This window comes from Prionailurus viverrinus, chromosome B1, assembly GCF_022837055.1.
Source record: "Prionailurus viverrinus isolate Anna chromosome B1, UM_Priviv_1.0, whole genome shotgun sequence".
In the NCBI taxonomy this organism is placed as follows: domain Eukaryota; kingdom Metazoa; phylum Chordata; class Mammalia; order Carnivora; family Felidae; genus Prionailurus; species Prionailurus viverrinus.
In genome coordinates this window covers 101,818,827-101,835,101 of record NC_062564.1, presented here as the reverse complement: position 1 = coordinate 101,835,101, position 16,275 = coordinate 101,818,827, and the positions used below count along the sequence as shown (strand labels likewise).

General features: G+C 35.6%; 2 protein-coding genes across 3 annotated transcripts in view; one reads left to right on the top strand and one right to left on the bottom strand.

The window, feature by feature from the left end:
- FGF2 (fibroblast growth factor 2) overlaps positions 1–14,641 on the top strand; it is a 66,953-nt gene extending 52,312 nt beyond the window's left edge. Inside the window, 2 exon segments of the mRNA XM_047857592.1 lie at positions 670–773; positions 8,826–14,641. Coding sequence (XP_047713548.1) covers positions 670–773; positions 8,826–9,011 — 290 coding nt within the window. The 3' untranslated portion in view covers positions 9,012–14,641.
- Positions 9,190–16,275, bottom strand: part of NUDT6 (nudix hydrolase 6) — a 36,296-nt gene continuing 29,210 nt past the window's right edge. For both annotated transcript variants that reach the window (XM_047854963.1, XM_047854964.1), the window contains exons 4-5: positions 14,067–14,121; positions 9,190–9,845 (exon numbers count right to left, since the gene is read on the bottom strand). In XM_047854963.1, coding sequence (XP_047710919.1) covers positions 9,448–9,845; positions 14,067–14,121 — 453 coding nt within the window. In that variant the 3' untranslated portion in view covers positions 9,190–9,447. The remainder of the gene's footprint in view (positions 9,846–14,066; positions 14,122–16,275) is intronic.

Below are 16,275 nucleotides of genomic sequence, written 5' to 3'. Positions count from 1 at the left end.
TGAGCAATTATATTTTATTTGTGAAGAATTGGTTAAAAATAACTTAAAAAGTTTAAACTCAAGGGGTACCTGGGTGGCTCAAATGGTTAAGCGCCTGACTTGGGCTCAGGTCATGATCTTGCCGTTTTGTGAGTTTGAGCCCCTCATCCGCTCTCTTGCTGTCAGCACAGAGCCCACTTGGGATCCTCTGCCACCACCACCCCCGCCCCCCGCCCCTTATGTGCACATGTGCTCTCTCTCTCTTGCTCTCTGTCTCTCTCAAACATTAAAAAAAAATAAAAAGCTTAAACTTAGGCAGTAGTGTGGAAATTTTTACAAGTGGTTTACATTTTTATGTACTTTAAAAATATGTTCACTTTTTAAAAATATGTAAGCAGTTAACAGGCCAAGTGGAGACTAATTACACATCAAAGGAAAACATTTCCCCATTCTGCCACTCTTCTCTGCTCACTGACACTAGAGTGAGAAGGGAATCTGGAAGCACTCATGCTCTAGAGCATCTGGGTCTCATCCGAGTATGATGTAATTGACACCGGTCCCCTTTCCCTCCACCTTGCCAGTCCTCCAGAGTGGATTAGCTGGTTGCTCTTGTCTTTATATTGCATAAGTGTGTAGATGGTTGTTTTTTCTGTGATGCTACAAAGGTAATTTTTCCCCCATTATTTACAGTCAAACTGCAACTTCAGGCAGAAGAGAGAGGGGTTGTGTCCATCAAAGGAGTCTGTGCAAACCGCTATCTTGCCATGAAGGAAGATGGAAGATTACTGGCTTCTGTAAGTAATGCTGTTTTTTGTAGTTTTTTTGTTCATTGGCTTTTGTTGCTTTAATTACTAGTAGTATTTATTCTTCATTAAGGATTTTGCAAGTATTAAATAATTTATATTCACCCTCTAAAATACAGTATTACTGTATTTCACAGATAAAAAACTAAAGTTCTGAGGAAGTAATAAAGTAACCATGGAAACACAGCTGCTAGGAAGTAGAGCCTGGATGGCATTTGAGGCAGTCTTGACTCCAGAGCATGAGCTCCAATTCACTGTATTTTACTGCCTTCTCTGCAAAGCTATTAAGCCACAGTTATGAAAATAAACTCATATTGTGTAGTTGTTTGAAGATCAGTGGGATGGATATATACAATTTTGAGTATCAGTCTTTAAGTTTCTTTTTTCAGATTTCACATACAAAATGCTTGCCATATAGAATACTTGTTGATAATGTGGGCCCTTAACCTAGATGCTGATAGTGGCTCTGCCATGTATTAGCTGTGTGTTCTTGAGCAAATTATTCTGAGTTTCCTTACCTGTAACATAGAGACAACAATGATCTTATCTTACAGAGTTTTTGTGAGGACTAAATTAGATAATTTACATCCAGTGCCCAATCCGGGTCATGCATAATAGATCCTCACAATATTTACTTCCTCTTCATCTTCTCAGTTATATATAAACTCAGTCAGGACAATGACTTCACTCTTTTACTTTTTCTCAAAGTTAGTTATGAGTCCTAGCTCCTGGGTAATATTCTTTTCACTAATGCAGGCTCCCTGCCACCTCCACCATTGTCATTAGAACCGGGATTACATGTTTGTTGAGCAGACAGTGTGTGGGGAATAGTGCACAGAAATAAAGCAGTATAAAAGATATAGATCCAACTCCTGTCTCATTGGGGGAATAGATGGGACACATACCTGCAAGTGTCTGTGTGTGTGTGTGTGTGTGTGCACATGCATGTGTGTGTATACACAATAGTCATCATACCAGTACCGGTAGCCAGTTACAATCGCCTAAACTTTCCCCACAGAATGGATCTAATATTACTGAACACTTGTGGTGTTTTACGGCATACAAATAGTTTTTGAAAATTTTTCTGAGTGAAGACCTTTGGATTTCTCAAGGACCAAAACAGACTTAGGGAGAAAATATTTCAATCATCTGATTGATCATCTGACAAAGATATATTTATGTTGATATGTTATCAATTTATGTGATTTTTGCAGGATAAATAACAAGTCTGGGTATAATGGCATGCACTCTCTTTGGTAGTTGAATAAACTTCAGAATTCTCTTCAAGAATAGCCAATATTTATTGAGCCAACAGTGTGCCAGATGTTATGCTAGGCAACTGGGTTATAAAGTTGAATACAAAATGGTCTGTGCCTGTAATGATTCATAATCTTGGGGAGGCAGAAGTGTAAATAAGTATTTGTAATAATGTGTAAGGGTTTTGATGTGTTGTTTCTGTATCTTGTATAGATGCATAATAATATTGGAAAGGAAGTAAGAAATACTATGACATAGGAAGTAATATAGGAAAGGACGGGCCTAAATTTGTCTAGATTGAGGAAGATGACATATAAATGGGATTTTAGATGACATTTCATCATGAAGGAATTCATCATGAAGTCATGGGGCAGAGGAGTGGAGATGAGAGTATAGGTACTTCCAGGGCACGGCACATGCAAAGTCAGAAAGCTTAGGAGGTGTTTCTCTAGCATTATAGGTAATTCACTACTGCTGGAGTGTAAAGTGCAAAGGAAATGTAAAGTGGAAGGGAAGAAGAGATAAGGCTGGAGAGGTGGATAGACTGCTGAAGTGCCTTATACACCATATGTTGCATGTAGTGGAAAGCCACTTTATGAACTTGCACTTGCCATAGGCATAATTCTTTCCACTCTTCTCCCTGGCTCCATTTCAGACTATTGTGTTATGGCACATCCCTGGATTCTTCTCCATTCTCCCCTGTGTGTGATTCTTGAGTGATTTGCAAAACATTCTCATTTTGTCATGGATAGAAGAGTACTCTGGACACATAAAATATTTTGGTTCTTAAGAGTTGTGTTACATTGATTGCTACCATTGGGAGTATGAAAAAAGACTTAAGTTATGTACTATTTTTTCCCCTAATACCTTCACATATTAATGGCATGAATACTTTCAGGGTAAGGATTTCTCACTGTTTGAAAACATTTCTTAAGGGTCTGCCTGCCCTCCCCCCCCCCCCCCCACTTTGGAGTTAGAAAAAGCAAAAGTTTAAACTAACTATATTTAACTGGCAAAGCCTATATTTAGAGGCTGAAATTGAGTAATTCTTTAATACACAACAGATTCTTATTCATTCCATAGCAGGATAAATTTTGTTGCCATGAACAACAGAAGCCCAGAACAAATATTAGGATTTATGATTTGTTATGTGTTCACAAATTGTAGGTTTAAAAAAACTGCAACTGCATATAGTGAAGTTAACTGTAGTTTTAAATTTAAGTCCCCAAACATCAGTGTTAGCATTGGTATAAAAAATTGCATATTGATTTCTAGATAATGCTATAGATTATGAAATCCTTAACAAGATATCCCAATATGAGAAATGTGTATAACTTGTGTTGATCCATAATAGTGAAATATGAAAAAAATTGTATTCTCTGAGGATATACATTTAACAACTGCAAAAGTAAACTACTTTTTTTTTTTATGCATTTGCAATAACTTTCTTAGTTGAGGGGCCTTAACAATGAAATGAGACCCCTGTGCATAGCAAAGTAGGGAAAATAGATTTTGGAGGGCTCAATTATCCAATTATCTAGACTGACAATACATACTGATCAAATTTGTTAGAAAAATACAGTAATTGAAGAGGAATGTATGTGATTTTTAAGAGAGAAAATATTAAATGCAAAGGTTACTACCTAATGAGAATTACTGCTTTTACAAACCAATCTCATAAAATTTTACACAACTTCTACGTATATAAAAAAATTAAGGTCCAATTTGCTTTTAACTTTTCACAATTTGTATGTTTTATTTTGTTCTGAAATAATCAACATTGATACTTACATCATGTCTGTTTTTAATTCTCAGAAGTGGTGTAAGCAAAGCATTTTTGGATTCATGTTGAGCAAACTCCCTCATAAGCCAAAACTGAAAAATCAAAGTACTGTAAAAGAATAAACAATCCAAAAAACAGAGCATGGGGAAATGACCATAAAGTTCAAATCTAACATGTAGCAGTGGACCAGATTTGTGTGATTGATCAATGTATAATGGGAGATACTTCTTTTCTCATTGTATATCAAGACTTAAAGATTGTTTAAAAGACTTTAAAGCCTTAACGATTGTTAAAGATTGGGAAGGATCTTTTTTTTTTTTTTCAATGTTTATTTATTTATTTATTTTGAGAGGAAGAGAGAGAGAGAGAGAGAGACAGAGACAGAGACAGAGACTGAGTAGGGGTGGGGTGGAGAGAAAAGGAGAGAAAATCCCAAGCAGGCTCCACACTGTCAGCACAGAGCCTGACTTGGGGCTTGATCTCACAAACCATGAGATCATGACCTGAGCTGAAATCAAGAGTCAGATGCTTAGCCAACTGAGTCACCCAGGCGTCTCTAAGATTGGGAAGGATCCTAAAGATCATCTAATATAATCTTATTTTACAGATGAGGAAAGTAAGGCTTGGAAAAGCTAAGTGACTTCCTCATAAATGTGAGTTAGTTAAGAATTAAGGCAAGTCTGGAATCCAGGTTGCCTGGCCCACCAAAGACCCTCACAGATATTGTTGGGATAGTCAAATTATTAGAGCCATCTGATTTAGTTTTCCCAGGTCCTAAATAGTCTATAAAGTTAGATGATCTTGATATATTTCAATTCTTAGTCTGAATTTCTTTGGTCTTAGCTCTCTAGTTTTAGATTCTGCAGTATCATTGTATTTTTACTGGAGGCTAACACAATTTGATTTACTCATTAAGAAAAGAAATAAATATTTAATTAAATATACATCCAAGTTAGTTAGCATATAGTGCAACAATGATTTCAGTAGATTCTAGTGATTCATCCCCTATATATAACACCCAGTGCTCATCCCAACAAGTGTCTTCCTTAATGCCCCTTACCCATTTAGCCCATCTCCCCTCCCACAACCCCTCCAGCAACTAACCCTCTGTTTGTTCGCTATATTTAAGAGTCTCTTGTGTTTTGTCCCCCTCCGTTTTTATGTTATTTTTGCTTCCCCTTCCTTATGTTCATCTGTTTTGTATCTTCCCTTCAAGCCCTTGCTTCATCCACACTGGCCTCTTTGCTGCCTCTCACACATTCTAGGCATGGTCCTACTGTAGGGCTTTTGCACTAGCTATTCCTTCTGTTTGGAATGCTCTTTCTTCTCTGAGAGCTGGATGGTTAACTCCTTCACTTTCAAGTATTTGCTCAAATGTCAGTTTCTTAATTGCGCATACTGTGACTATGCTAATATTGCAACCTAATCTCTATTCCTCTACTCCCAATCCCTCTTAACCTACTCAGCTTTACGTTTTTCCATAGGATTTATCATATTTTAACATATAATTTATTTAGTTATACTTATTGCGTGTCTCTCCAGTTGGAATTTGAATGGCACAAAGGCAGGGATCCTTGTTCAGTTTTGTTCATTGATGTATCCCAGTGGCTGGAAGAAAAACTATGCATTAAATGAGTAAATGCACCATTTGAACTGTGTCTTCTATATCCCCCAATTATTCTTGAATTAAAAAAAAAAGAAAAACTTAGCTTTATGAAAAGGGATCAGATACATAGGCAGAGTGAGTGTCCACAATCTGAAATAAGTTATGAAGAGCATTGAGTTTTAAATAATGGGTATAAGATAATTATGTCACAAGATTGTTGTGATCTTTAAATGATACACATGGAAACAGTCAAAAGCCATGAATTAAGGGAATTCCCAGATCATTGGCCTATATAAAATAAGGGCCTCAAAGACAGGGTACAAGTTGTTATAAACCCTTAGAAGCTACTTTATCCACTTCTTCTGTGACATCATTTCTTTGAAGATTCCCTTTTCTTCTAAGTTTGAAAAGGTTAGCGTTAAACATTGAGAATAGGGAAAAAGCTCTGTAAATGTTTATAAATTTTGGCAAAAATTACTTTGCATTCATTTTTAACAGGGAATATTGAAATCACAGTCACCGATGATGATTTGTAAACTTAGAATGGAGAGGATTGAAAATTGTATTTACATTGGGCTGTTAAATGCCTGCTTGAGACTTGAATTTTGCCCCTACTACCCATTTTGAAAAATGTAGTTTGTTTTCAATTATGTAATAGTTTAGTAAATTTACATATCTGAACATTCAGCACAGAAGCTAGTTTTCCTTCCCTCCCATTTGTTTTTGTAAGGGTACAAGTAAGTTCTGTACAAAAAAACACAAAATAAAAACAAAAACGTGGATTCATGATGTATTATCCACTTAATCCCTGGTACTATGTCTTTTCTCTGAAATACTAGGAACTGATTGAGAAGACAGATATTATTGCATGGTATGTATCCCAATAGGCCAAGCACTGTAGGCAGTGCCAACTTAGCAAGGTGGGACATCCTGGAAGCTGACAGAACACCCAAAAAATCAATGTCCAGAATGATGACTGAATGAGGTGGTTCAGGTCTCTGGAGAGTTAGCCTGTGAAGCTCAATGATGACCTTTCACATTATCTCTATGATTACTGTGACTTATCCTCTCATTCTTTACTCTGCTTGCTTCTTTTTCTAAAAAATGTTTATTTTGAGAGAGAGAAAATGCGTGTGAGTGGGGGAGGGGTAGAGAGAGAGGGAGAGAGAATCCCAAGCAGGCTCTGCTCAACAAGTGCAGAACCCAATGCAGGGCTTGATCTCACAAACTGTGAGTGAGATCATGACCTGAGCTGAAATCAAGAGTCAGATGCTTAACTGACTGAAATGCCCAGGATCCCCTATTTGCTTCTACTCCTGATCCTAAACCTGGAATAGGGAAAGAGGAAGATTTTTATCAGTGGCACTGGAAAATGACAAAGTAACACAGGTTGACTTCAGTTAACACAAAAAGCATAATCAACTTCAAAGGAAGAGTTAAAGTACTAGCTATATAGAATATCAATATTATCCTAGGTGTAATCTTTATGCATAGGACAGTCCTGTGTATCACAGAGCTGGGTCCTTGTGCAATGAATGCTTCTCTGTAATGCTACCTGTCACTTATTTGCATAAGAAAGACTTCAGTTGCTTTCGTAGTAATTTGTTACAAAAAATGGGCAAATCAGATAAGTTTGTATTTCCATTTTGAAAAGTTAACAATGGCCAAAACATTAAGGCCAAGTAAATATCCAGTAAAATTCTTATCTCTAGAAGCAGATTTCAAGATCTAGTACCACACCCTTACTTTAGATGACGGAAACGCCAGTTACATGTAGATCATTTTCATTTTGGTTATTATGCCAGCTCTTTTCATTGTTCTGCTTATTGATTTATGTTTTTCTCACAGTTTGTGCCACTGTTTATCTTAGAACTAAAGAATCTGGGAAAGGATTCAAGTCTTTTGACTGTGTAGTTTTTGTAAACCTGAAGTCCTAGATTTGAGTATACAGAAATAAGCTGGGATCTGGTACACTCATTAATACGAAGCTTTAGGTTTATGTCATACATGTACATGTTGTATTTGTATGTGGAAATACAAATATGTATAAGTTTTTATGGTTTTCCATATGGGTATAATTCTTTCTTCCCAATTGTAATGTAAGTAGTAAATGATTTTTCTTTAAAGTAAATCATTTGTTGACACTCCCTCAAACACACACTCCAGAGGTCAAGAACTATCATCAGTTTACCCTGTGAAATTGATTTTTAAACATTTACTTGAAATAATGTAGCAGCCTATTAGACTTCATTACTTGGAAAGTATTTCCAGGTCTATTTGTAAAGCTAGCTTTTCCCCCTCCCCCCCTAAAGAGTTCAATCGAAATAAAAACGGAGAGTAGTTTCCCCTCCCACAAGAAAGACACTGCCAGAAATAAATATGGTCTATGTTACTTATTCTTCATTCTCTGTTAGTGTTTTGGGAATATTAATCATATATTAATGTTCTAATACAATTTTTTGGCATTATATATACATTAGCTATATTCTATATAATAAACTATTCTTTTTATGCCTTAGAAATGTTAGCCACTAGGGGCGCCTGGGTGGCGCAGTCGGTTAAGCGTCCGGCTTCAGCCAGGTCACGATCTCGCGGTCTGTGAGTTCGAGCCCCGCGTCGGGCTCTGGGCTGATGGCTCGGAGCCTGGAGCCTGTTTCCGATTCTGTGTCTCCCTCTCTCTCTCTGCCCCTCCCCCGTTCATGCTCTGTCTCTCTCTGTCCCAAAAATAAATAAACATTGAAAAAAAAAAATTAAAAAAAAAAGAAATGTTAGCCACTAGAAAAAAATTGCTGTAATTTAAGAATTGGTACTGTTTCTGTGAGTAAAGTATTAATTAACAAAGCCTTCTTCTTTACAAAGGTATCTCTGGGTTACCCTTCCAGCAGTTTCAGGGGAACCCTGGTATAAGTAAAAACAACCCCTGATTAGTCACCAGCCTCTGGACTGGGAGGAGTATGGATGTGCCATACATACCTAACTGGAAGCCACAGCTTTGGGTTTCACTAAGTGAAGTGTGTTCTTTGTTACTGGGTACATCCCCCTTCATGAAAGCTATGTTCATGGGATGGCTTAAGTCTGAGGCAGTGTGGTTCTGACAGCATCTGTGTGCTCTCGCTGCCTGATACCCAACCTGTCCATTGTAGGGCTGGAGAATGGTCCTTGAATTCCTCCTCTGAAGTGATGTGCCTGAAAGCTCTCCTGCTGACGTGCTGAGTTCTTGTCCTGCATCCCTCTGCAGAACTAGATTCTGTCAGACTTTGGCCCGTTGAGTCTTGCAAACTAGTTTGTTCTGAAGCCAAGAGCACTGCTGCTGGTTGAGCAGAAGGGGCAGTGCACTCTCATAAGTGTTTCATGTGAAAGCATAATAACAACTACTCATTCTTCCTTTGTTTTTCAGAAATGTGTTACGGACGAGTGTTTCTTTTTTGAACGATTGGAATCTAATAACTACAATACTTATCGGTCAAGGAAATACTCCAGCTGGTATGTGGCACTGAAACGAACTGGGCAGTATAAACTTGGACCCAAAACAGGACCTGGGCAGAAAGCTATACTTTTTCTTCCAATGTCTGCTAAGAGCTGATCTTAATAGCAGCATCTGATCTCATTTCATATGAAAGAAGATGTTTTAGAAATTTGTTAGTGAAAGAAAAAAATGTACAGCTAGCTGCTCAGTTTGGATAAATGGTCAGATAACCTTTTATCTAATACTAAATATTTAACCATTGCCTTAGTAAAGAAAAGCAATAAAAGTTCCTAGAAAAAGTATAGACTTCCACCTTTTATATAGCATTTCCCTTTATCCAGTGAAGCTTATTTAGAGCTACACTCTTTGTCATACATTTGCTTCATTTGGAAAGAGGCTTTTAAAAACAAATTTTCTTCATGGAAATTATACAAAATTGGGAAATTAAAGTCAGATATTAGTTAACCCCAAATGTCCACCACTTCATATAATATGGTACACATTATCCTACACGTACAATTTACTTAACATTTTTAAAAACACAAATATGGATCTAATCCATTCCTATCATAGTTCTATAATTCTCTGGCAGTTCCTTATGATACAGTTTATAGAACAAGCCTGTGTAAACTGCTGGAAGTTCTTCCACGGTGAAATCAATCTTGTCAAACCCTTCTCTGTACCCGTAGAGAAGCAGCCTAGCAACTCTGCTGGTGATGGGAGTTGTGTTTTCAGTCTTGACCAGGTCATGGAGATCCATCCACTCACACCTTAAGCATTCACGCTGGCAAAAATTTATGGTGAATGAATATGGCTTTAAGCGACAGATGATATACATATCTGACTTCCCAAAAGCTCCGGGATTGGTGTGCTGTTGCCGAATGCTCAGAAGGGACCTGAATTCTGATTTTATACCAGTCTCTTCAAAAACTTCTCGAACTGCTGTGTCTCCTATATAAAAGAAAGATGTACAAATCAGTAAGGATCACATTTTTAGAATTTTAATCATCACAGTTTTCAGATAAAGTAACGTTATCTAAAGGTTGAAAAGCAAAACTTCATCCTAAGAAAGGATTCAACATAAACTTGCCTTCTGGACATCCTGAAATACCAAAGTATTTTCTTACCACTGTATATCTAAGAAGCTTTTGAAATATTGAGTATTTCTTTGGCTATTTGTAGGCTTACCCACCTGTATATTTTTGGAGTCACATTTTTAATCTCTTCCTGCTCTTTCCCAGAAGTTGAAAACCTAGTTTCCTGCAGTTAATATTCCTATATGTTTCTTCATTATTATCCTGTTCCTGCTCATCCATCAAAACTGCCTAAATTTATACATATTAGGATTGAGAAAATGTGATCCATTCTTCCTTACAAAAGTCTGTAGAGCTGCAGAATGTATTGAATGGAGAAATGTTCAAAGCTTTCCTGGTGATCTTGGGTGGGACTGTCAAGCCTCTGAAGTCATAGAACAGATTCATTTATTACCATTTTGTTATGCTTGTCAGTGGAATCCCATTATGGTCATTTGGGGCATTTCCTTTGTTTCTTGAGATTCCAAAGAACTTGGATTCATTCCTCCGACACCAACAAGCTGCAGTCATTTTATCAGAAGTGTTCGAGAAACTTGCAATTTACAGAATTTTGTAATAGTACAACAAGGATTTCACATTTATAAGGCTGATTTTTTCAATATTATGCAAATTTTTAGGGCAAAATGTTTATTGTCAACATTTTTGTGGTTGCTTTTTCTAAATCTCCAGATGAACCCCCTAAATGGGCTTCCTGTAATTTTGTGATGACCTGTCACGGACTCCCAAAGTGTTTTATGAAAAACCCTTTAAAAAGCTGCCTTCTTTGCCCAGTTTGCTGGGAAGCTTCCTAATTTCACAACTGCCAGAGCCACAGGTTTTTCCTCAAAGACCCTTCTATTTCCTTGTTTGCTGTAAAGAAAATTTTATTTACCTTCTCAGTCTTATTGGTGAAGAATAGGTAAGGAAGAGGAAGTCAAGGAAAAATGTCTCAATTTCCACATAACTCTGATTAAAGACTGGCTTAAGAATTTCCTACATATGCTTTTTTTTTTTTTTTTTTTTTAAATCCTAAGAAACCGCTCTGGAAATATTCATGGGAAGAGCAAAGGGTCCGAAAATATAAGACATTGGTCTGTGATTTTGAATTACATGCTGACTTCCCCTTCCCTTGAGATTTGCCATAGTTTAAACATGGTTAGAAATTACTATTTAAAACTAAAACATAAAAGAAGAATTTGTGTTAATAAAAGGAAAACCTAATGAGAAAAAGAATTTTCAGCCTGGCATGTAATACATGTTTGCTATTAAATTTGTTAAACTGCTGCACTAGTCTAAAACTTTACATGTCATTTGCTGATTTCACTTAACTATTGTTTAAATGTTTATTTTTATTCCTTAAACACTTTGAAAAATAACTATCGGAGTCCTGTTAAACTCTTAGTACCACCAATTAAGAGTTTGGCATTTCGTTTGGAGTCTAGCCTTTTTATGTGTCATGGAAGCACAGGACAGACTTGTGAGTGAATGAATATACCCTACTCAGCAGTCACCTTAGCAGCTGACTGAAAATAAGCACTGCCCTGGGTAGTTTGATCAGTTTAACTTCAATCAAGATATCATTGACTAGACTAAAAAATGAATGGGTAGATAAGTGCTTTTGCACTTATGAGGTATGAGTAACTTCTTCCACCTCAACGTGGAAATCTTTACCCCAAGGCTTTCACCATGAATTTAAAAACTTGTAAATTTATTTAACTGCTTTATTCTTTTTTACCTTTATTTTACCTTTATTTTAATGTACTGTAAGCTGAACTGATATAACATTTACTGTTCTATATGTTTAACAAACATAGGAAAAACCAAGGGGGTTTTGTTTTTATGTTTGCTGACTGAGGTGTTTAAATATGTCCTAGTGTTTTGTTTAGTTACAAGACAGTGAAAAGGAGTTTATTTTGTTATTTCTATTTTGTAATATTTAACAATAGGATTAGGTTGGAAAAAAATAATAGGAAAAATTGGGCAGAATGTGGGTTTTCCTACTGTTTCCCTCTGATTCTGGTGCACTGATGAGCTCTGATCAGAACCTGCTACTTAATAGTCCTTTCTCCATGCAGGGGATTCTCTTCCTGTCACTGGTAAATGGTATTTTTTTTAGAAAGGCAACTTCTCCATTTTTAACCTTGTAGATCCTTTTGTACTATTAGGGTATCATATTGAAGCCTGAGGATTGCATTCTATTTTGTATATGCCCCCCCCTTAATTTTTTTAAGCACTGTGGACAAGAGAGCTTCATTTACTTAGTAGTATTATAGAATTAAGGATTCCAAAACAAATATGTTTCCCATGTGTTTCCCAGTTAACTAGTGTTTACTACTTAAAAGCTATATTTGTGATGGCTGTATTCTACTATATTACATACTTTCCTAAATACAGAATTTAAAGAAAATAATTTTAATAATTATTGGGTGATTTGGCTTCATCCTTTAGAATATTGTGTTAAAAGACAGAAATGCTCTGATATAAGTCATGGTCTTTCAGAACTCTGTTGTCAGTTATTATTTCTAGCTGCTTTCAGGATTTTATTATTTCTAAGGCAAAGCTTTAATTTATAATACGCCTAGACAATATGAATGCCAGTTGCTGCTTCTAATTCCACATGGTTGAGGCATATATATGTTGTCTAAATAGGTGGGTTGTTGTGACAACCACAAATATTTAAATTCAGAATTCACTACTTTTTTCCTTTCGTTTTTTTAAACCTGGACTTAAAGAGTTCTGGAGTATACTTAAACCTAAAATTATGCATGCTTGGAAATGTTTATTCATTTGCATTTAAATAGAAGTAAAAATTCAGGATCCATAAAAACTCAAAAGTCCATTCATTTGGGAAGGTAAGACTCAAAAGATGAAACTAACAAACTTCCTATGGCCTGATTTTTTTCCCAGTATGGACTGGGTAAAGTTGTAAAACAAATTTAACTAGCTCACACACAATGTCACAGATCATGTAAGGATAGTATGAAATAAGTAGGTGTTCCAAAGTAAATGGTCCTTTCTTTCAGCATTTGCACCACTCCACAATCTTTTATTTCAAAAGAAGACCTAAACAACAGAATTTACGCAGAAGGTCTCTGAAGTACCTAAAAACCAAAATCTGCAATGGATAGATCTCAGTGTGGTAAATTTATTTCTGGTTTGTTAGGAATTGTCTATGTACTGTGTATGGGGCATTTTAATCTGTAACATTAAAAAAAAAAAAAATCAAGTTTCAAGTATATACACATCAAGTATATACAAATATTGAAAGATAATTTAGGAAGTTGCCTTTATATATAAATGTTGGTTAAATAGTGAACATGCACATGGAAAAAGCAATCATGGAGAAATAATACTGGTATCAAATGAGTCTCATCCATTGATTTATTATGATAGAGACTGCGTTTGACTCAGTGGTTAAGGAATATGTAGGAAAACTCCATATTTACTCTTTCTACTCTTTACTGTAAAATCAGTAACATGGAAAGTTCTTAGCTTATTTCACATTGCCTGGTTTTAAATACTGAGCTCTGTAAGTTGTTTTAGTTGGTTAGTTGTTTTAGAGAGCTATCTCTCTTTTGAGACTTTCTCATAGGAGAGTTTTGGCTTCCTTACTATTTAAAATAAATAGCAGTCAAAATTATTATAAAGAGGAGAATTAAGTCCGTAGTGCTCTATAAGTGACTTTTAAATGGACCTCAAAATAAGTATTACTTATAAAGTTAGTATGCATGGTTGTGTGGTGAAATGGTCAAGAATTTGTGTTTTCTTACAGTTTAATTCCAGGAAAAGTATTAGTCCTATCCAAAATAACCCTAAATGCTAAACTTTACCAATGTATATGAAAAGCTTTTTATTTTCAAACAAATTAATCTAGAAGCAATCCTAAACAGAACAGGTGGTATGCTCCTAATAATATTTTTTATACTAATGGAATAAGTTGTAATATTACAAGTTTTGCTGCTAATTTTATATTAGCCCTGATGTAACCTCTGAAATTTCTCAGAAAATTTAAAATCTTATTTTCAGCTATAGAGCTAAAAAGTAAACATGGAAATTTCCTAAATTTTTTCAAGCAATTAAAAATATGTAAGGTACACACCAATATCTTCTCCAGGCTCTGACAGACCTCCTGGGAACTTCCACATATTTTTCAACTGCAATATAAAATCAGAAAATAAAGTTAACATAGCTTCAATCACTAACCCGCACATGGAGACTCGACAAAAATTGGTCGAGGGATTGAGAATTTATTTTTTGGTAATAACATGCAAATTTCTTTCATCTTCCTTCTTCACTCCTCCCTTTCTTTTTCTTGGGGGGAAACTGGTGACTTTTGAAATCTTTTCCTACCTTTTTCTCTAGGAAATAGAAGTGGTTTTGTTTGGTTAATGTGATAAATTCTGTATGAATGAAACAGTGGAGGGAAACATCTACTGAATTTGTGTAATTTTTAAAATTTTGCTGCTAGTTAACTATTAACAAATAGAGGAATCTTACAGATGCTGCTATAAATAGAAAGTACAAGTTTAATAACTAAAATATACTATTTTTAATTTTCACATTTATTTTCTGTGTTGTGTGTCTAATCAGATTTCTCTTGTCTCTGTGTTAATGATTGTATGTACAAATGTAATTGCTTTTCATGGGTAGCATGAATAAATCTGATTAGTTTAAGTTTGTGCTGTTTGTGTGTATACCATTTCATTCTTGGGGGGGGAAGGAAGGGCAAGTGGGAAGATCTGAGAATGAGGATACATATGGAAAAAATTGATTACAAATAATTATGAAATGGCATGGGACCATATTCTTATGGCTGACACAATTATTTTTTGTTCTATACATCCAACAGCATGATAAAAGGTGCTGAGCTTGGAGCCAGTACACTTTATGATCTTCATTCATAAAATAAGTTTATGGACCTTTTACTGGTGTGCTTTTTGACCCACTCATTTCCTGGATGAGTGCTTCATAAAGAATGTGTCATTTCCCAACTGTGCTACATTGGAGACCAGTGGCATGGTTCCCAGAGTTTCCACAGACTGTTGATTATGTGGGTACAGAATTTAGGCTTTCCACCCTTCCGTGTCTGGCTCAGACTTGAGATTAATTTATAAAGCATATTTTATTAATGTAGAAATATATCTCTGTTATAGATCTATATTAAGACAGTCTTTCAGATTTTGTTCTGAAATGGTTCCAGAAGCTATAGAAACCATGCAGTTTTTTTCCTGATAGGATGTTAGATTTTATATCTAACACCATAAATGCTATTTCTAACAAAAGAAATGTTATAGTGGTAGGGCAGAAAATACTCCCCAAAATAATAAAAGAACTTTTAAAATTTTACCTAGATTTGACTATAAATAATTAGAGATTATAAATTAAATTATAAACTTATTAGGAGAAAAATGTTACATATAAGGATTGAAGACAGCTTACACTAGGAGAAAAATGTTACATATAAGGATTGAAAACAGCTTACACAAATCTGATTTTGATTATTTCATAGAACTTAGGTACAAAAAGAATATATTTTTGTGGTAGTATGTGATCTTTTTTGGCACCACTTAGGTTTAAAGAGATTATCTGAAAAAAGCTTTCTTGTCCCCTGCAACACAACTTACAGAGCTCAGTATTTAAAACCAGGCAATGTGAAATAAGCTAAGAACTTTCCATGTTACTGATTTTACAGTAAAGAGTAGAAAGAGTAAATATGGAGTTTTCCTACATATTCCTTAACCACTGAGTCAAACGCAGTCTCTATCATAATAAATCAATGGATGACTCATTTGATACCAGTATTATATCTCCATGATTGTTTTTTCCATGTGCATGTTCACTATTCTTTTTCACTATTATTCTTTTTCACTATTATTCATGTTCACTATTATTCTTTTACATGTAGCTGTCATTTTTCCAGCACTACTTCTTGAAGAGACTATCTTTCCCCATTGTATATTCTTGCCTCCTTTGTCATAAATTAATTGGCCATATAATTTCAGGTTAATTAAAAAACATATTCCCATTAATGAGCTTAGCAATATAAATAATAACGGCAACTTCCAGAGAAGACTGGAGTAGGAGGACCCTGAGCTCACCTTGTCCCATGGACACACCTAGATAACACCTGTATCAGTGTATATAACCCAGAAACAACCCAAAGACTGGCAGAAGTGACTCTTCACAGCTACATGTAGAGTACAGGTAACATGGAAGAGGGTGGGGAGGGCAGAGACATGGTCTGAAGCATTTGGCTTTGAAAACCAGAGGGGCATAATTTTGCAAGTTCCTACAATCAGCAGGGCTTA